Source organism: Mustela putorius, unplaced genomic scaffold (genome assembly GCF_011764305.1).
Source record: "Mustela putorius furo isolate JIRA1106 unplaced genomic scaffold, ASM1176430v1.1 tig00003942_pilon_pilon_pilon, whole genome shotgun sequence".
NCBI classification, from domain to species: domain Eukaryota; kingdom Metazoa; phylum Chordata; class Mammalia; order Carnivora; family Mustelidae; genus Mustela; species Mustela putorius.
The window spans coordinates 20,575,571-20,597,659 of record NW_025422087.1 but is presented as its reverse complement, the minus strand read 5'-3'; the positions used below and the strand labels follow the sequence as shown (position 1 = coordinate 20,597,659).

Genomic DNA, 22,089 nt, shown 5'->3' with positions numbered 1-22,089 from the left:
AATGAAGTTTTGGAGGTCATTTACTCTCTGGGTTTCATGAAGGAAAATGAAACTGCATTACAGAGATTTAAATAAATGACTTAGGACTGACAAAACAAAACTGGTTGCATTCCACATTTGGGGGTTGTTACTCTCTATTCTTTATCTTTCCTAAACTTATTACTAAAATATTTCATAACAGCATATACTTTCAAGGTTCTCCGAGAAGTGGTTTTGTGTAAGAACTGTATTAAGGGATGGGGAGGAGTACACCCTCAACGTATGATCTAACTGAAGTCTAAATTAAGAAACCCGGTGAGGAAAATGCGATTTCCAATTATTTCAAATGTACTATACATCTGGTTTTATTTCATTGTTTTCATATTTTTTAGGGTCCTCTATGTTTGCTTATTTTTAGAGATATGTTAAAATATAATACATCAAGATCTTACCGTAGGCTTTTTGCCTTCTTTTAACAAAGTTTTTCTCCTGAGAACACCTTGAATAGTAACAGCTCCTGGATATAAATGCACTGCCAAATCCTCTGATTCTGCAGAACTATAATAATGGAATGAAAAAAAGAACATGTACAACCTTTTGTGTATAGTAGTTACAAAGTAGGTACTTAACTGCAAAGTAATTACTCTTAATTTTAAAACCTTGTTACTGTACTTGGCATTAGAAGACACAATTATAAAGGCTTACTGATCTAAAATTTATAAGCTGTCACAAAAGCTTAATCAGGAAGTTATTAAAGTCAGCAGATGGTTAAAAAACACACTTTATTACATATTTTAACAAATGTAATTTAGAAAGAATAGAGTGATTCACTTTAGTGAAGATTAAATCAAGGATTTAAGACTTTTTCTTCTTCTTAACATGCCCCATTTGCATCACTGCTGTAAACATTTTTTCCCATTAGAAACTTTTAAGTCCTGGTAGGAAAGGTGAGGATTCTTTTTGTTAAAAAGTATTCAGGCATAAAAAATCCAAAACAAAAAGAGCGTAAGTTCCAAAAGGAAAGAAAGGAAAAAGAAAACCCATGCTTAATTTTAATTCTAAAACAGGTGAGAGAAGCAGTATAGGTAATAACAACATATTTAAAAAACGAGTGTACTGCAGTTAAGTTGTAATGACATTTAAATGCTCTCAATGAATAAGTGTTTGATTATAGCCTAACAGGATCTCCAAGAAAGGAATAATTCCAAAACTCAAGATTTCCTTTTCATTGATCTTAAGAAAACCATCACAGAATAACTAAACATTTAAATATCTTTCCCCAACTGCCTTAAGGTCCTGTATTTAAAACAACAGTTAACTTCTACAAGTCAATTAAAACATACACACTAATAAAAATCTGTCATTCTCTGGGGATCTGACATGATCTGCAGAATTCCTACAACAGGGAAAAAAACTGAAGATTGCTAGGTTATCCCGTTATGATTATTTAGGTGTCTTCAAAGTGACTTAAAAACCTCGAGACCACTAGAAATTTCATGCTATGGCTATTTATATTCAGGGAGGTATACACAAAGAGATTGGACAGCAAACTGATAGAAAGTTTACTTCTGAAGTTGGCTATTTTATTTGTTGTATTATGAAGTAGCTGATTACCCATTACCAGTAACCTCCAGCCCCATGTCAATCTAACAGTCTCATTTCCTTCTGCAGCTAATATGGTACAGAAAGAGACCTGGTTTAACTAATAAACCCACTGAACAAAATGAGTTGAAAAGCACAAATAGTATTTACTGAGACTTATCGAAATTCAGAGCCTGCAGGATATATGGAAAATTCTTAACAAAGATGAACTGGAGACTTACTGGCCAAGTAAATGCTTTGACAGTAGCCTTTGAATAATGCTTATCCAAGAACCAGCAGCTGTTATAAGGCCACCAAGTTGGAATTAATTTTGCAATCGGCTCAGTGGATCAGAAAGGAAAGTTCAAATTTATCTCTACATTAAATCTTGGAAAGAAAGCTTTTGTGGGTATTTTTTTTTAGCTTTTAAGCCAATTAATTGAGAAAGAACAGAGATACTGTGAGATCACACCCATTTAGCCAATCACCAACACCAGAAGGGAGTTCTGTGACCCCTGAATGCAGGGGGATTGTACCTGCTGGCCTTCATGTGGCTTCGATAGCCATTTCGTGCCACTCGTGTCACCGGGCCGAGAGAATGGTATAATCTGTTCCTGTTGGATTCCATTATAAATCGTATATATTACATATGCATTTATTCACAACAATACCTAGAACAATATAACAACTTCTTCCTGTAATACCGTTTTCTAAATCCTACAAAAGGACAGTATGTGGTTGCTCCTCTTTTTTTAAGCACGCAGCACAGATTTAAAAAAAGATGTTTTCTTCTACTACGGACTCTAGAAATACAGGTCTTAGTATATACCATACATTTTTATATACATTTGCTTTCACAAATCTGCTAAGATAATTAAAGAGTTATTTATAACCAGCACTATCAAAACCTAGAAAATACTTCAAAAATCCTTTTGTTTCTATTCCAGTTCTTGGACTCCAGTTTAAAAATGGTATCTGGATCTATATAAATAACTCATTTTTATGATATGTCCCTATGAAGACACCTAAAAGCGATGTGAGCTCTAAACTTAAAATTAATGTGGCCTAAACATCTCTATCTTCCTCTCTATCCTTTACGTTAAATCCAAAAAACTAATAAAAGAGACAAGCTGAGTAAAAAGGCATTATTTTATTTCTACATCAACTGAAATAAATGGTAAAGCTGATAAATGATATAAATGGTTTGAGATAATATTTATCCAAAATGGCATGTAATACTTAACAAAGGAAATAAACACACACACACGCACACATGCGCATGTGCGCGCGCGCACACACACACACACACACACACACACACACAGAATCACCAACACTTCTTTGCCTGGGAAAAGCCAAAGGTTGCACTGTTGATAAATGTGATTTAAAACAAAAAGTATCATTTTAGCAACTTAAACAGCAACATATTTGATGTCTCTGTAGGAAATAAGGACAGAGAGTGATATGTTCAACATTCAGAAAACTATTTTCGAATTCACTCTCTACAAGAAGTATTTAAAAAATCCTAGCTCTTTATTTACTGTTTATTATTCCATGTCTGAATCTTGCCGGGAAGCATTAATTTGCTCTCAAAATTCCAAAAGCCACAGATTTAAACTTGGCACAAGTACAGACTTTTTTTTAGCTGCAAATGTCTGCAAAGTAAAACATCTGTCATAGAAGAAATACATTGTTTTGAGATGTGAAGGTGACACCGTTAAATACTTTCTTCAAAAGTAACCTGCTGGGATGAGAACAGATTACTGAATACAACACTATCCTGGTGCAAATGGAGGAATGATTTTTTTCAATCAATGTTTTTTATCTAAAGATTACAATATACTCTTATAATCAACACATGATGCTCTTCCTGGAGGGAAAGAACTAAAGTCACTTGTACAGACAGCATGCCAGAGGCAACTTGTGTTTTTCTCGTTTCAGGCAAACCCTAATAAAGAGACTGAATACAAAGGTTGGAAGAGAAATAGTATGCAAAAACAAGTTGTTAAGGCCCCTCAAAAACAGTAAGACTTAGGAACACTGATAATTAGAGTAGAAAGGCTCAAGAGTACTTTGAAATGCTGGGTCTACAAATAAAATCTTAATCACGTAATAGAAAAATAAGAATATAATATTCCAATTAAACAGCATGAAATTAACCAATTCCAGTATCATTTATGGATAGTCAATAAAACTGTTTTCTACTAAAAAAGTGACTGATACAGAGTTAGATAATTATTTTCAACGCCATCAATTTCAATATGGCCCTCAAAGCTGCTTAGAAACTTAGGCTGCTCAGTTTATATACGAAAGGGAGCAATTATTTTGGCAAGAGTCAAGCATCCTGTAAATATAAAAATGGAAGAACTGAAATGGTCAAAGACAAAATAAAAGTCCTAATGGATGTTTAGTAAATAAATTATTTGCACTGTTTGGCTACATTTTTCAGGAGATCTTACATTCGAAGATCAATATTAGCGTATAAGCAGTAGGCAGATGGCAACTTTTAAAGCTTAAAGCAATAAAGAAAGGAGAAGGGAACATGCCTTACAGGATTTCATTAGAAATCTGTGCACTCTGTACATACTCTGAGGTAATGTCAATTTAAATTCAAACTTCAAGCTGCTTTACTTATAGTATAATTTAACACTGAGTCTTCTTGCCCTTGACAAGGTAGCAGAGAATGAAGTAGACTACGCTACTTAATGCCCTAATATTACTTAAATGAACCAGAATTTAAAGAAGTAATTTTAAACACATAAGTAGGTAAGTTGACTATGACTGGTTATTATGATTTTAGATTTGTAATTTTAAAAGCACTAAAGTTCAAGTATGTATCAAGTCACCAAATAAACATGTATTTATTAGCTAAGACTTAAATATCAACTTTAATTTCTGCCACCAGGCGGAAGCTTATAAATAGTCCCTTACAGATATGTAACAAATATTATCTGTTAAAATGCATATGATCACATCTTTTAAGAAAGACAAACTAAACCTGAAGCAGTTCAAATGAAGAATTCTTACCTTTCAAAAGCAGGCCATGAAGTCTCTTCACTTAGTTCAGAACCATCACTGCTACCTAAAATCAAAAGTTATTCTATTTTTTAAACATCGGAATTACAGTATAATCTTGTATTTTAAAAATAGATTCTTTAATTGTACTTCTAAAATGACAGTCATGTTATTCGTGGGTGAACATCCACATATTAATTCTTCCTTCTAGTATTAATGCTGCTAGGCACATTCTGTAGAATGTTGGAATTTATTAAGACTACCTAAAATAACAAAATAGCACAGAACAGATGTTAATAAACAATTTTCTACCATTAGGGAATGTACCATAGGCACAGAATTTTTCAAATTTAAAAATATGGTCAAAATTTAAGACCAATATAGTTGAGAAATTCTTAGAGGTTCATGCTCTATTTTATCTCTACAAGCCTTATAAAACTTTTTATTATCCTAAGGATAAAAAGCTTAATGAAATTTAATTTTGCCTTCAGAGGCAAGGTAGAAGAGGATGGAATCCCTAAATTAAAAAAAAAAAAAAAGGTGCTGTAACAATCCAAAAATAGTAGTTAAAATATAAAGTTTTACGTTAACTAAAGAAAAAACTGAGGGGAATAAACTTAGAAAGTCTAAAACAACTTATACTGATTTAAATGTTATTTTAAAGATAATTCTGGTTCTCAACAAAACTTATGATTAATCTGTCTCTTATATATCAAGTGAACTGTCTATGAGACTTTCATACCAGTGTTCTGTAAGAGACACAAACTCCAGTGCTAAAAGGTACACATTGTAGGTGATGGATTAATGCCTTATCTATGTATTTAGAGTGGCGCTAGTTATATATATAATATCCTTGGAAGAACAGAGTTAACAGTAACAGAAAAAATTTTCTGGTTGTGTGGTTCAGATGAGAAACTGGAATAGAGTCTTGTAGATTATCTTTTGATTTGTAGCATTACATGGTAAACACTGGAAATTCAATCATAATTACTATGACTTATTTGCAGAAAAATGTAAGTCTTTCTAGAAGCATGAAACTCAGAGTGGATATACTTCTCTTAGCTGGGCCAGACCACTTTAGGTTATCTATGACTTCTATACCACATCAGAAAATGTTAGAGGTCACTGTCCCAAGCACTGGTTACTTTCGCTAGAGTACTTTCTCAAAATCTCCATAGTACAGACTAGTATTGTAGATTAAAGCTACAGCTAAGGAAAAAACCCTTAACTACAAACTGTGTGTGTGTAACATCTACCATCTATGGTTATAAATTACTTTCTTTCCAGAATATAGAGCTTTAAAACAAAAACTGTCCAAGGTAATATCTATGTCTAATGTTCTAATTTACAAACAAGGATATAACAATCTTTACTGTTTACCCACTTAACAGCCTTACAATAAAAATAAATAAATACAAAGGCAAAATTACAATAGTCTCTTCCTTTTTTTAAAAAGTTTTTTATATTTAAGTAATCTCTATACCCAAAGTGGGGCTCAAACTCACAACCCCAAAATCAAGAGTTGCATACTCTACTGTTAGCGGCATCCCTAAAATAGTCTTTTCCTGTTCTAAAAGAAAGGCCTCCAAACTGAGACACTAACTGTAACTGAATGAAATAACGAGATAATTATCTTGTGAAAACCAAAAGAACATCAGTGAAAAAGCCACAGATAAACTAAAGAATTATCATTACAAAATTTATGATGGGGGTGGTGGTGCCTGGGTGGCTCAGTGGGTTAAGCCTCTGCCTTTGGCTCAGGTCATGATCTCAGGGTCCTGGGATCAAGCCCCATGTCTGGCTCTCTGCTCAGCAGGGAGCCTGCTTTCCCATCTCTCTCTGCCTGCCTCTCTGCCTACCTGTGATCTCTCTGTCAAATAAATAAATAAAATCTTTAAAAAAAATTTTATGATGGGTAAAAGTCAAATATATATACTTGAGAGATGTAATTGTAAAAATTATTTTTTTTTGTTTAAGTGGTATGCCAGATTCCATAGTGTAACAAATTTTTAATGGGAAGAAAGTTCTTCTTTCTTTTGCAAAATTACACTATGTATTATTTTTCAGGTTGAGGTTGATATTTGCATAGTAACAGCTTATAGCATTAATGAAAAGGTATTTGAGGTGGCTAACTTTTTTTCTATTTTGTGAATTTTATCATTATTTAATCATTTGTACCTATCAAAGGGGGAACTTTGGAATTTAAAAATCGCTGAATGGTGCTGGAAAGCTCTAAATCAGTTTTGTTCATTGCGTTTGGAACTTTAAAGGGTTAAGCAAGTCAATTTAAGAAAATGAACTCCTTCTTCTAGGATTTCTTTCTACTGACTATTCATCAATACTGAGATGATCCTATTAATAATAATAGGCTTAGCCCTTGAGCAATCAGGCACTTAATCAGAGAAGCTATTTTCCTCCTCTTGTTCCTTCTTAAGAAAAACAAAAACAACAAACAAACAAAACCTAGTAGGAAGGTTTTTCCAATAATCAAAAGAAATAATGCTCATCTAAAAGATTCAGAAAATAAAGTTTAGGAAGTAAAAACAAATTCTCCTCATAACCTCACATCCCTTTCCAATATGGTCCCAATTTTTTGGTCCCCTTTATCTCTATTCCCTGGCTTCTCGTTCTCCAGTCTACTCCAATCAGGGCTCTGATGCCACTATTTTATGAAGCAGGTCTTATCAAGGTCACCAATGACTTCTATCTTGCCAAATGCACACTGATCAACTCCCATCCTCATTTTTTTTCTTGCATTTGATAGTGATATACTTAATATCTACAGACCTAACTCGAACCCACTGAGCTCAAAAGTCACATATTCAGTTACCTGACAGCTCCATGTGGACCAAACACGTCCGAAATAGGATTCCCAACTTCTCAAACTCAGTCATCCTTCACAAATACCTCACCACCTACAAACGATTGCTCTTCTGGTTTTCTCTATCATGGCAATGGTACCATCATTTAACTAACTAACTGCTTAATCCAAAAAACTGGGAGTATGTCAACTCTACCCCTTTTCTCATTCCTACAACCAAACTGCATAAAGCAACCAATTCAACCAGCCCACCTTCTTTTCTCACCGTTCCTCAAATGCCTCCCCTTTTGGAGAAAAAATATCAAGCAGTGTTTTAAAATACCATGATTTCTTTATTAACTTCAGTAGGTACTAGTAAGATGATCCTATATCTAACTGCTACTTTGCTTTTTTATTATTTTTTTAAAAGATTTTATTTATTTATTTGACAGAGATTATAAGTAGGCAGAGAGGCAGGCAGAGAGAGGAAGGGAAGCAGACTCCCTGCTGAGCAGAGAGCCTGATGAGGGGCTTGATCCCAGGACCCTGAGCATGACCCGAGCTGAAGGCAGAGGCTTAACCCACTGAGCCACCCAGGGGCCCCTGCTACTTCGCTTTTATCAAAGTTTCTCTATGTATGTTAGGATTAGTGACTCTTTTCCAAATGTTTTATTAAGAATCTCATTTTTATACATTGTAATCCTCTCAGAGAAGTATTTCTCACCTATTGATATTCCACTAGAAAGAGTAGAACTTTCTGCTTGGCCACGAGATGGTGCGTGGGGCTCCATGACGCTGTCATCTAGTAGATGTCTTGGCCCTGCATTTGGGAATGTTGCACTCTTAAACTCTGCTGTGTTCATTTTATGAATGAAACTGGAAACAAAGAGAAGTATTTTTCATATATTTTATTATTGTTGGTTAATTCAGGATATAAAAATACTCTTAAAGATTCAAGATATAGAACATTTACCTGCTATCCTAAACTGACTTTTGAATTCTCATGCTAAGCTATCACATAGATATTCCCATAAAAGCCTAAAATTAACAGTTTAAGGAAAATATTTTAGGAAACCAGGCCAGGCCCTATCTTATGTAACAGATAATATTTTAATTTCATCTTGAGTCTTGGGTCCATTAAAAAATAGTTCCACATTCACTTCTGGGAAACAGCTATTAAACTTTCACAAAAATTATGGCAAAGGTAAACTATGGGCCCCATTTTGAGTAAACAATCTTGCAAAGGTAACGATTGTTAACAAAAGATCAGTTTCCTTTTCATTATATTTAAGAATGAAAGGAGTAATTTTTATACACCTTTACTTATGGTGACCTACTTTAAGACAAGCAATGACTGTTTTGATATAAAAGTTGTAATTTAAAAGGAGAATGGGCAATTGCTTTCCTCATTTTATTTATGATGATACTCTGTAATATAGCTCATTTATTCCCCCAAATGTAGGCACTGTTGGGAAAAGCTTATTTCCAAATTAAGGTAAAAGAAGAACTAAACGCTTCTAGGCAAACAAGGTATTTTACTAAACCAGGAAAAAACTATTGTTCTACAAATAAAACTGTATTTAACTAATAAAACATAGAGAAAACAAATTCAACTGGAAACAACTTAAAAATCTGAAAGATTAAATGAAAAATGCTGACTTATAGCCCAAGCTATGACACTTCCTGTGTCCATGTGGAATCAGGTTCCGAGGGGACGGTGGCGTCTGTGGAAGCAAGGCTCCTTCAGCTGCCATGCTTTTTCTCCCACTCTGTGGAGATGCTCCTACTTCAGGACCTAGAGGTTAAATGCAAAAGAGAAAGAGACAGAGACAGAGAGAGACACACAGGGAGAGAAAATTTTCAGATTGTTTCAAAAAGATTTTCTTTTTAATCCCTTGATAGAAAATATAAAATGTGATTTAAATTTTAAGATAATGATACAGTTAAATCTATTTAATTGACTGAACATTAAAATATTTGCTTTCTCAGGATGGGATTGGGAGGGAGACAAACCATAAGTGACTCTTAATCTCACAAAACAAACTGAGGGTTGCTGGGGGGAGGGGGGTTGGGAGAAGGGGGTGGGATTATGGACATTGGGGAGGGTATGTGCTTTGGTGAGTACTGTGAAGTGTGTAAACCTGGTGATTCACAGACCTGTACCCCTGGGGATAAAAATATATGTTTATAAAAAATAAAAAATTTAAAAAAATATTTGCTTTCTGGGGTGCCTGGGTGGATCAGCGGTTTAAGCCTCTGCCTTAGGCCCAAGTCATGATCTCAGGGTCCTGGGATGGAGCCCCGCATCAGGCTCTCTGCTCAGCGGGAAGCCTGCTTACCTCCCCGTACCCCCGATACTGCCTGCCTCTCTGCCTACCTGGGATCTCTGTCTGTCAAATAAATAAATAAAATTTTTAAAAAAAATATTTGCTTTCTGAGTCTTAAAACCCAAAATCCAAAACATACAAAATCTGTTAATTTCTATCTTATTGCACTAAGCAGGCAGTATTAGTATTTGCCTCTTTTCAAGAGGAAGAAGCAGAATTAGAAGAGATGGGCCCAGAATATCACAATCATAGATTAAGCCTGGAAGTAATCACACAGAGGAGTCCCAGTTCAGTGCTCATTTAATTTTACACAGCGCTTCTCTTAGTTTTAACTTCTTCTTGGAGAAAGAGCATGTGGGGCAGGTCAAGCATTCAAGTTGGAATTTCTTTTTTTTTTTTTAAGGTTTTTTTTTTTTTTTTTAAGATTTTATTTATTTATTTGACAGAGAGAGATCCCAAGTAGGCAGAGAGGCAGGCAGAGAGAGAGAGAGGAGGAAGCAGACTCCCTGCTGAGCAGAGAGCCTGATGCGGGACTCGATCCCAGGACCCTGAGATCATGACCTGAGCCGAAGGCAGCAGCTTAACCCACTGAGCCACCCAGGCGCCCTGGAATTTCAATCTATTTTGACATCCTTCAGACTTATGTGAGTTAAAAAACCGGAACTTGAAAAGTATAAAGATTTGCAAAATATCATTTTAACAAAGAAAACAAAAGCAAATGTGAGGGATTCAGACTGCCATGTTTTCCACTGCTTTTAATATATTTTCCCCCTAGGTATCATCATGACTTGTCCCCTTGCTTCCTACACACCTTATTGAATGGGCCTCCAAATACTTACAGGGTATCTAATATGAAGTTTAGTGCCAAAGTCTGCATTTAAAATTTCAAAAAAGGTACTTATTAATACTTTCTTAAACAGGGAACCTGGGTGGCTCAGTGGGTGAAAGCTTCTGCCTTCAGCTCAGGTCATGATCCGAGGGTCCTGTGATAAAGACCTGCATTGGGCTCTCTGCTCAGTGGGGAGCCTACTTCCCACTGCCCCCCCCCCACCCCTCTACTGCCTCTCTGCCTACTTGTGGTATCTCTCAAATAAATAAATAAAATCTTGGAAAAAAAATTTCTCAAACAATGAACAATTCTCCCTAATTTTAGATTTTTAATTATGTGTGGTACACATATATTATCCCCATTATAATGCAATAGGTGAATTACGGGATTGTGACTATTTTTTATTATTTTTTGTACCTGGCCCAGTATTAGAGTGAAATTGCTAAAATGTTACTAAAACTGATTTCCATAATTATTCATGTTAATAAAAATTTCCACTCAAACCACAGAAAATTTTAATGTCATCAACCTTCACTGACCAGGATAGTGTATTCTTAATAAAAAAAGAACAGGTATTTATAAACACTTGTTTTTTTGTTTGTTGTATGTATTTTCCTTGATTAGTTTGTTTTTTTGTACATTACTATAAACTCCAAGGAACTTCTTAATTAAAAAACAAAAAAACCCAAAGTGATATATTTTAATACCAAAAATAAATTTTTGCATGCATTATAAAATGTGCTAAGTATTTATTTACATTGGAGCATATTATTTCTTTTTTTTTTTTGAGCATATTATTTCTTATTAGGTTATCTGATTTGTTATTCAGTAATCCGAAAAAACTATGCACTAACCTACTAAATCTTCTCTCGAAGCAGCAGAGCGTGGCGTGCTTGTCCCTGGTTCTATCTTTAATGAAAGCCTGAATATTAAAAATAAACAAAACACATAAAATGATTAACATTTGACAATATTAAAATTACGTATTTCCTCACAAAAAACAAAGCATTTTAATAACAATCTCAGCTATAAATTTTTCAAGAGCAATCCTTAATAATAGTAAATCTCTTATTTCTTTCATACAAAGCAAATCTTATGGTTATTCTTAGAAATATTAGGCAGAGAAATTAAAAAGTTATATTTAAAAACAGAAAAATCTCCCCCAAACTAAATGGTTCAACACATTTAAAAATATTTGATAAATGACTAAAAAGTGATTTAACTTTAAGTTATATTGATACCTGACACTTAAATTCAGGAATTTTCATGTATTACACAAATTACTTCTAGAATTGTTACTGGATGAACAAATGGCTTCTGTAGCACTGAAAATTTCCAAAACATCCCCCAAAATAACTAATTCAACTTTTTTTTTTTAGTATTTTATCCATTCATTTGACAGAGATCACAAGCAGGCAGAGAGAGGGGAAAGCAGGCTCCCTGCGGAGTAGAGGGCCCAATATGGGGTCAATCCCAGGACCCTGAGATCACAACCTGAGCTGAAGGCAGAGGCTTTATCCCACTGAGCCACCCAGGCTCTCCTTCAAAGATCTTTAATAATAAAAAAGTTATTTGCAAAATTCCTGGTAAATCCCTGTCCTTAAGTCAAAGATTATTAGCTGATAACGTAAGTTCCATTTAGGATAATATATCCAGTTTTGAGTTCCACATCAAAAAGAGATTATGACTCCTATCAGTAGATGCCATTTCAAGAAACAGGATAATACAGCAGTTGTAGAAAATACTTTGGTATAGCCCACAAAGCCCATTATTACTAAGTATTTGTCTAAATATTAATACTTAAAAAAAAAGCATTCTACCAACTGGGTTTTTTTTAAATGAAATTGTACAATACAAGTGATACTCATCATGATAAATCTATTATAGGTTCTCAACTTATTACTTCCTTGATAACCTCACTGCAGCTGAAAGGAACAGAGAGGAAGGTATGGGTGAGTCACGCCGCTGCCAGGAGTACAAAAAGCAGAAGCATCTTAAAGCACAGCAGTCAAGTCAGAGGTTGGGTGTCTATGTGTCATCATCAAAACACCATTCAGGAACAGTGATGCTGGTTCACCGAGAAAAGAGATTATGTTCGTATTAAAATGGAGGAACTGTGGAAGATTTCCATCCTGATTAAAAAACACACACTAGGGGCGCCTGGGTGGCTCAGTGGGTTAAAGCCTCTGACTTCAGCTCAGGTCATGATCTCTGGGACCTGGGATTGAGCCCCACATCGGGCTCTCTGCTCAGCGGGGAGCCTGCTTCCTCCCTCTCTCTCTGCCTACTTGTGATCTCTGTCAAATAAATAAATAAAATCTTAAAAAAAAAACAACCCATGCATTAATTTGTAGTGTCTATACTGGTTCCCTATAGATAGATGAAGCTACCAAAAAAACAGAGGCCTTGGATACCAAAGGTGTCATTTTTATTTAAATCTCTCATCAGAAAAACCATTTTTTCTAATCATTTTAATGGCTCTTATCTTAAAATGCTGACTTTCAGCATACTGAATTAGAAGGTTCCTGAAACACAACTGCATCTTTAAAAAACTGTCTTATTCAGTCTCCCATCTGATGCCCCAATACTGCCAAGTGACTGAGCATTCCCCAAAGCAAAAACACTGCTTCCCACCCTAATCCTCTGATCCTTCCATCCCCTGGAACACTTTTCCTCACTCCTTACATGGAGATACCATCTACTCACCTGTTAAGATTAATAAGCCTCAGGTGACACTGTCTCCTGAAACCATTCATGTTCTTTTTCCCTCATTTTTCCCACTTACAGCTGAGTTAGGTCTCCCCCCCAGATCTATGTTCCCAAGGCATCCCAAGCATATGTCATCTATCACAGTAATGTCTGCACTGCTTTGTCATCATCTGTCTTGTGGATGTGTTCTGTATGAGATGAGCTTCTTAAGGGCAAGAACAAGATTTTGTTTTTGTAATCCTGGCAAGTAGCACAAAAAACTCACCTACGGCAAATGCTTAATAACTATTTGTTAAAATGACTGTAATGGGAAGGCCATTCTGGTTCTAGCCACTCATGGAAACAGAAATCAGTACAACAGCATTAGCTTTCCTACAAAAATGAGGGTATCTCACATCAGTATACTGACAGTTAAAGCTACTTAATGGCTTCATTGGCTACTATATCTTTTTAACAAAGTAAGAATTAGCCTAACTAAACACTTTTACTTTCACCACAGTAAATAAAAATTTACCACCCTCTATAACTGTACAATAATTTCTTAGGCTTCACTATTGAATACTTTAACTTCTTTTAAATTCAACAAGTTTGAGCCAGATATAGAAATTTTTAACAACTATTTAATCATATTTTGAGTTTAAGATATCTCACTAGACAAAACATGAGTGTTTTGTGCTATGCCAGTGATCATAGCTAAGATGGAAGAAATAGTGGTAAATATAAGATACAGACCATCAAATCCAAGAAGCCCCTAACCCAGGGCGACAACAAATCTATGAAAAAACTGCAGCCTTGAAAAGCTGAGCCACTGACCTCAGACATTTTCAGATGAACTATTTTATAAAATAAAAATTGATATAGAAATATAAAGTGGTAATATTATGGTACGGGGAGAAGATGGCAGTAAAGGTGTTTTAATTTTTATTTTTTTAAAGATTTTTATTTATCTACTTGACAGAGAGAGACAGAGAGCACAAGCAGGGGGAGCAGAAGGAGGGGGAGAAGAAGCAGGGTCCCCGCTGAGGAGGCAGCCTGACAGGAGACTCAATCTCAGGATCTTGTGATCGTGACCTGAGCTGAAGGGAGATGCCTGACTGACTGAGCCACCCAGGTGCCCCAATAAAGGTGTTTTTAAACATTAATAAAATTTTAGATACATTTAAATATATATTATCTAGAGCTTTAATCTTTGAAGAGAATTTATTTCTAGTTATTTTCCAGAATTTGTAGCCTTTTATTGGTACTTTCTTCACTGAAAACTGTTGAAACTTAATGGAACAAGGCAGTTGATAATCACATCATACAAGAAAATTTTTATATAATGCATTAATAATGAAAAATAACCTAGTCTCTCACTTTGTAAGCTTTTAAAGTATGTATAAGTATGAAGTTTATTGGAATCTATTGGAAAAAAATCTGTAAAAGACACAAAGAAAAATGAAAGCTCGGGACTAATTTGCATAATAAAGCTAAGCAAAAACTTCTTATTTGAAATTAACAAATGAAGTTACAAGAAGCATCAGAAGCCTCAAGAGATATAAGCTCTTTGTCCTTCCATCTTTTGAAAAAACAAAAAAACCGAAAAACCCCCAAAACCTGGCAGTTAAGAGGTACAGTAGTCACTGAAAATAAAAAGGCTTAAAATGTAAAAATCCTTCCTACCTTGGGCAGAACTGCAGATGTTAAAAAGAAGGAAATGGGCAGCTGTATTTTAAAAGTGATTTCTGAAACCCTTAATAAAGGACTTGGTATAACAGAGAAAAGGGTAAGTGTGGTACTGGACATATGCCTCTACCCTAGAGGTAGAAAGGTTCAATATTGTCTCAATCCATAAAAACAACTGAAAACAAATTCAAAGATGTGTCCAAAAATTACCATTAGAAAAGGAATAATTTTCCTATTTATAGAGGGTTTCATTATTTTTTCAATCTATTATAAGATAAATTTCCAAAAACATTCAGTGCTTGAATATAAAGAAAGGAAGACATTTACACTGGAACTATCAAAGATCAGCTCTCAACAACTTGAGAAAAGTGAAACACTTTTAAACAAAAGAACAGATGAGGTATTTGTAAATTGTCTCAATCATACCAAGTGCTTTAAGAAATACATAAGGGTGCCAGGGTGGCCTAGTCGTTAAGTGTCTGCCTTCAGCTCAGGTCATGATCCCAGGGTCCTGGAATCGAGCTCCCCATCAGGCTCCCTGCTCAGCGGGAAGCCTGCTTCTCCCTCGCCCACACTCCCTGCTGGTGTTCCCTCTCTCACTGAGTCTCTCTCTGTCAAATCAACAAATAAAATCTTTAAAAAAAAAAAAAAACAAACAAACCATAAAATAAAGAATGTATACAAATACCTTTATCATAAGCACTGTAAACTGGGATTAGGCATTTGCATGATATGATATAAAATTCAGATGTTTAAACACATGGGGACGAAAGGGTAGATAGAACACAGATCAAAGTTAAACCACTTCTGAAGATCCAACCTACTTGTAATTATCATCTTCCACAAACTTCTGTAGTTCTTCTATATACTGAACGGAGTTCAGGTATTTTTGAACATGAGGCAACATGGGGATATCTAGGCAAAATGTGATAAATAATTATCTGACGCAGTATATCTTAACCAGAATTTTAAAAGTTAATTTAAGAAATACATACTTAAGAAAAATTAAGGCTGCATGGCACCAAAACTCTAGGAGGAGACTACTGAGGTAGATTTTATTTAATGCAAAACTGATGGTAATTTAAAAAATTACAGTTGCATGCTGTTTGTACAGATTAAAAAACAAAACAAAACACCAAACATACTCTGGTTTCTCTTCAGATTGTATTAAGAAAACAACAACAACAACAAATAGCTCCATTTACCAAATCCCACATATTTGATAAATGTCCTCCCCACATATACTTTTCAGAAGTTTTTAAGGTTTTCTTAGAAGTATACACATGCACATAAAATAACTTTAAAACAAATCTATTTTAAATAAATTGGATAATGTAAACTCATTGTTTAACATTTTAAAAATATATACCAGTAATGGTTATCTTTATTCCCTACCAAGCTGAAAGCATCCAAACACCATAAAAAATGAGAAAAAAAATACAACATTTTTCTCATTATCTGGGCTTGTGTAAGCTCTTTCTACATGTTTTCCCATTAAATACTCTTGAACAAAAAATTGGTTATTTATTTAATGATGAACTTAAGAAAGCCAGTCAACTGTTACAAGGATCATAGGTCTTAGTCCCTTCCCAAACTGAAAAATGTAAGAACTATTTCTGTAACCAGGAATATCAAATGAGATGAAATAACAGAAAATAATCTTATAAATTATGTTAGCAAAGTTGCTACAGAAGAAAAAAGATAAAACAAAATTTTAAATATGAAATACTTCAACTCCTTAAAAGCAAGGTATCAAACAGGATGCTAAATATTAAACAATCATTATTTTCCTTTATAGTAGGATAATGTTCCCTGCTGTGCAAACAATGGCTATCAATTCAGATAAATGAGTCAAAAGAAACACAGCATAATGATGTAGTATTACTCCCCAGAAACGTACCATATTCACAGGACTGCTGTAAATCAGAAATTATTCGAAGGATGTTATTCATCAAATTTGACCTTTGCTCATTTTCTAGAATGCTGCCAGTTGATGGGTATGCTGAATCAATATATGTTAAATCTGATAAATAGATACCTGAAACAAAATGAGATAAATGAGTGTTTTCTTACTTGTAGTTTGGAAGAGCATGATAAAAGTAAGAAAAAGAAAAAACCCAAAAACCTAGTTCATCACTACATTTAAATATATGCTGTATTTAGGATTTATTGTTAATACACCACAGCCTTGCTAAATCATAATCACTGAGGCATAGGTTTCCATGGATTTGGGGTCAGATACATAAATAATATTTTTGTAAATGTTCTCTTATGAGGGTATCTTGTTTTTATTTCTATTTTAAAGTTTATTTACTTATAATCCCTACACCCAACGTGGGGTACTCGAACTCACAACCCCGAGATCAAGAGTCAAGTGTTCTACCAACTGAGCTAGCCAGGTGCTCCCGATGAACTTTATAGCAGTTCCCACGGCATTAGACATGAAGTATTTGTGTACTGTCTTGTTCTGAAGATAGACAGTTGGATTTCTGAAACTGCATGTGATTACAAACTGAAACTCTTTCCCCCACTGCAACCCCACTGCCCCATTTCTCTGTGCAAACAAAATAACCTCCAAATATAACTTGGTTTTACCAGTTCTAGATATGTAAGGCGACACATGTAAAGTGTGTAAGAAAGACAACTATAGTTGAAGAGAAAAATACACTTTCCTACTTTTTACCTCATCACTGCACATTTCACAGACTCTGAAAAAACCACCTATATACCACATACACTGACTTCCAAAAAAGCCCTGTGTTCTTTTTTCATCCTGTTTCTTTCATCTTGACTATTTCCAAGACTTATCTCTGCCCATCTCAATTTTATTTAATATCTAGGTCAGTGTCAACTGTTTTTTAGTTTTCTCACAGACTCCAAGAAAGGAAAGCCCCCCTTTTACAGAGGAAGAATCCGAGGTCCACAGATATTGACAGACTAATGCCATGTGAACTGTTAGTAACAGAGCTGGATCTCAGAGTATATACCTGTACCCTAGCTTCTCCACTACCCGCTGTTATAAATTCATACAGTATCTGTAATACCATTCACTTGGTAATTTTTATGACTTTATAATCTGTTTAAACTCTATATCTTATCTCTCACGACTATAAACTCATTTAAGGCAGCTGCTCTATCTTGCACTCTAAGAACATGAAAATCTTGTGCAGTGTTTTGACAACAGGTGCTTAAAACAACCTAAAATCTTGGGCTGGCAATCCTTTTACTCATCCTATTCATTCTTTTTCCATTCAGGAAGTCTTAAAGGTACTCTTGATGCCATCTATCATAAATACTTCCTTTACTTTAGAGACTCTCAACTTCTTTTTTAATGACTTCAAATGAATCTTTAGCTTAGCTGCTTTTCCTTCAATCTCAGAGGAAGAAGAATCCCTTTTTCCTCTCCACTGTGATTCTGAGTGTGATCACGGCAGCCTCCTCACCCGCCGTGGGCTCCTTTCCAGAGAAGAGCAGAGGCCTACATTTACACCTCCTCTCTTGAAGAAAACAAAATCAAGGTAACTCTTTGGTCACATCTGATTCCTTCTCTGGACAGGACCCCTGTCCCTTTTGCTATAACAAACAGCTTGAAAGAGAAATAGAGACCCCTCCACTTATTTAATCCTTTGTCTCTTTTTAATGAAATATTTGACACATATAAAAGTTCACGAGTCAGGAAAAATTATGACAGTCTCTGAAATAGGCAAAAAACAAACAAACAAACAAACAAACAAAAAACAAACCAGGCATCCTATCTCCAGTGTATTCTTCCGGACTTTCTGAGCTATCTAACAAACTCCGTAAGTTTTTGAAAACTAGTAATAATACAAACTCCTGTCCATAAAAATGCCAATGCCTTATGTTCATAAACATAACATTTACATAAAATGTAAATGATTAATGTTCTACGGATGTTGACCAGTTCTGCAACTATGTATAAATTTATCATAGCATTCTTGACTATATGGTAGGTGTGGTACTTTGAATTCTCTCCTGAAATGGTTGCAGTATCCTCCTGATCCCCTTAAAAATTTAATGATTTAAATAGAATCATGACATGTATTCATTTTGTATTTGTTTAAGAATCATGATTTTACCATTTTAAAAAGTATACTCTAACTCATGTAATGTTGGTTGTTATCAAGCAATGTGATACCGGTGAATGACCAGGCAGGTTAAGAAGTAGAACATTACATGTGCTGTTCATTCCTTGTATCATCTCCCTGCCTCCCCATCCAGAGGTAACTAACCACTACTCCAAAACTTAAAATTATTCCCTCGTTTTGTTTTTCCCAAGACATCTGTCTGTATCCCTGTACAATATATTTACTTTTGCTTATGGTTAAATTCAATGATAACATTCGTAAACACAGGTACACAGTAAGTAATTTATAGGTGTTTGTTAAATTTTTAAAAATAGGGCCTTCTGTGGGGCGCCTGGGTGGCTCAGTGGGTTAAGCTGCTGCCTTCGGCTCAGGTCATGATCTCAGGGTCCTGGGATTGAGTCCCGCATCGGGCTCTCTGCTCGGCAGGGAGCCTGCTTCCTTCCCTTCCTCTCTCTCTGCCTACTTGTGATCTCTCGCTGTCAGATAAATAAATAAAATCTTAAAAAAAAAAAAAAAATAGGGCCTTCTGTGATTGCTGTTTCTCACCATTTTGTTTCCAGGAGTTATCTGTGTTGCTAAATGCAGCAGTAATTCCTTAGACTGAGAAGATATTAACATGTAACTGTATCACAATTTACTTACTTATTTGATACTTTTAAGTTACTTCTTCTCTCCCTGCAAGTTGCTGCTGACATTCTTGTAAGTATCTCCTGGGACACATGTACAAGAATTTTCCTAGGATATATCTCATATTATATTATATATATGGCATTTATATGGTTTATTAATGTTCAGCTTCACACTGTTTATTTTTTTTAAGATTTTTTATTTATTTGACAGAGATCACAAGTAGGCAGAGAGGCAGGTGGGGGGGGGTGGGTGGTTAAGCAGGCTCCCTGCCAAGCAGAGAGCCTGATGTGGGGCTCAATCCCAGAATCCTGGGATTATGACCTGAGCAGAAGGCAGAGGCTTTAACCCACTGAGCCACCCAGGCGCCCCTCCACTGGTTTTTAAAGCTTTATCAATTCACACTACCACTGATAGCATTTAAGTTTCTACTAATCCACTCTTGTGCTAACACTTGATATTATCAGTCTTCTTGACTTCTGCCAATCTTATTAGTATAAAATATTATCTCACTGTGTTCTAATTTTCCTTTTCTTGATTGGTAATGAGGTTACATATTTATATTTCTATGAAATGTCTTTTATCCATTTTTTCCTTGGATTTTTTTTTCTTACTGATTTCTAAGTTCTTAATATATTGTGGAAACCAATCCACTTGGCAGTTAAATTTAATCCACTTTTCAACCTACTATATAGTCTGAAATCTGGGGTACCTGGTGGCTCAGTTGGTCGAATACCTGTCTTCAGTTCAGGTCATGATCCTAGGATCCTAGGATTGAGTCCCGTACTGGGCTCTCTGCTAAGCAGGGAGTCCGCTTCTTCCGCTTCTCCCTCACGCTCTGCTCTTCCCCCTGCTCGTGCACTCTTTCTCAAATAAATGAATAAAATCTCTAAAAAAAATACAGTCTGAAATCTGTATCTTGTTGAAATTTACTCTGACAAAGGTATAAGGGACCTGCTCATTATTAAATCTTCTTTTGGTCTCCTGTGGTTCTTTAGTGTCTCAGTACTTTTATTATTCCCTTTGTTCTTTGAGGCTTTACTGGCTCCAATGGCTTGGACCTTCCTACTCCCCCCCCCCCCACCCCTGGCCAATTCTTCTTCTTCTTCATGTTCCCTAGAAACTGGTGTTCTCCATGGTTCTGTCATTAATCTCACTCTGCATGTTCCTTTCCTGGATTATCTTACTTCTGTAGCCTCAACCATCACCTAATTGCCAATGACTTTTCAAATCTCTTTTTAGAACTGAAATCTTTAATTTTCAATTTGACATGCCAAACTAATCATTATTGGTCTCAAAATACATGACATCCCAACTTCTTACCTTGGTTAGAGATATTACTAATTGTTGAAGTTAGAATAATTCAAAACTACTCAAGTAAAACAGTTCAGGAGAAACTTACTATCTTGTATTTTCTCCCACATTAGGTTATTAGTGAATACAAGAGGATCAAGTAATATTAAATGATCAAGTAATGCATTATATAACATATATCAGAGCCTAAAAGGTGGCATTCCCTCCGTCCCAATGTTTTTAAAACCAGGAAATATCATAGGAAATATCTAAGTGACTTTCTCTTCCTAAGAAATGGGAAGATCTGGCAATAACGAGGCACAGCTGAGAAGGGTGCAGATCCCACCGTATTAACCTTAAATTAAAGATGCTGGTTTGTCCTAACTCATTTTCCTTTGTTACTTTACTTCTGGTTTATTTCACTTATTTACATTACTTGTCCTATTCTTGTGAGCATTTGTCTTTGTACACCTTGAGTTTGCAACCCCTGGTATACCTATATATGTCACAGAATTTAAAGAAACAATTCTGTCAAAGAGGTAGAAACTGGGCTGACTTTAAATAAACAATGTGGTTTGACAGAAAGAAAAAACAGCTCAAGCTAAGGCAGCAAGGGGGGGGGGGAAGTACATGGTATATATAAAAATTAGAAGCCCTGCAAAATTTTACCTAGAAGCAGCAATCAGTAATTATAGAATCCAAGGAGAGACAGTATGGCACAATGCTTTGGAATTAGATTCAAACCCCAGTTCCACTACTTAGTAGTGAAGTACCAAATCAGTTAAGATGCCCCAATTTTTGTTTCATTAGCTATTGAGCTACTTAATCAACACTTCTGAGTTTAATGAAATATAATAGCACAGTCAGTACTGAACAGTTACTAATTCTCTCTCTAGACTTTTCTAAATCCACAGAGCCAGCAGGGAGTCAGAACTCTCTTTTTTCAGGCCAGGGTTATGTTTGCTTTTAAATCTCTATACATCAACCACTAAGAATAACCTTATTCAAACAAGAGGGGTCATGTTTTTAGATTAGGAGGAAGTGACATTATATAACATCAGAATTTTTGACATATTACATTAATGAATTTCATATACAGACTTTCATTTATATTTAGTAATTATATGTATGAACAGTTTTATTAAGAGACATTACACA

The 22,089-nt window shown here is 35.2% G+C and overlaps 1 protein-coding gene across 3 annotated transcripts in view; it reads right to left on the bottom strand.

Moving 5' to 3' along the window:
• Nucleotides 1–22,089, bottom strand: part of RALGPS2 (Ral GEF with PH domain and SH3 binding motif 2) — a 155,865-nt gene that overhangs the window by 19,612 nt on the left and 114,164 nt on the right. For 2 of the 3 annotated variants that reach the window (XM_004761986.2, XM_004761988.2), the window contains 8 exons: nucleotides 16,806–16,943; nucleotides 15,730–15,820; nucleotides 11,386–11,453; nucleotides 9,035–9,170; nucleotides 8,100–8,251; nucleotides 4,588–4,642; nucleotides 2,097–2,174; nucleotides 432–537 (listed from right to left, as the gene is read on the bottom strand). In XM_004761986.2, the coding sequence (XP_004762043.1) occupies nucleotides 432–537; nucleotides 2,097–2,174; nucleotides 4,588–4,642; nucleotides 8,100–8,251; nucleotides 9,035–9,170; nucleotides 11,386–11,453; nucleotides 15,730–15,820; nucleotides 16,806–16,943 (824 nt within the window). The remainder of the gene's footprint in view (nucleotides 1–431; nucleotides 538–2,096; nucleotides 2,175–4,587; nucleotides 4,643–8,099; nucleotides 8,252–9,034; nucleotides 9,171–11,385; nucleotides 11,454–15,729; nucleotides 15,821–16,805; nucleotides 16,944–22,089) is intronic. The other variant, XM_004761987.2, reaches the window with a different exon arrangement.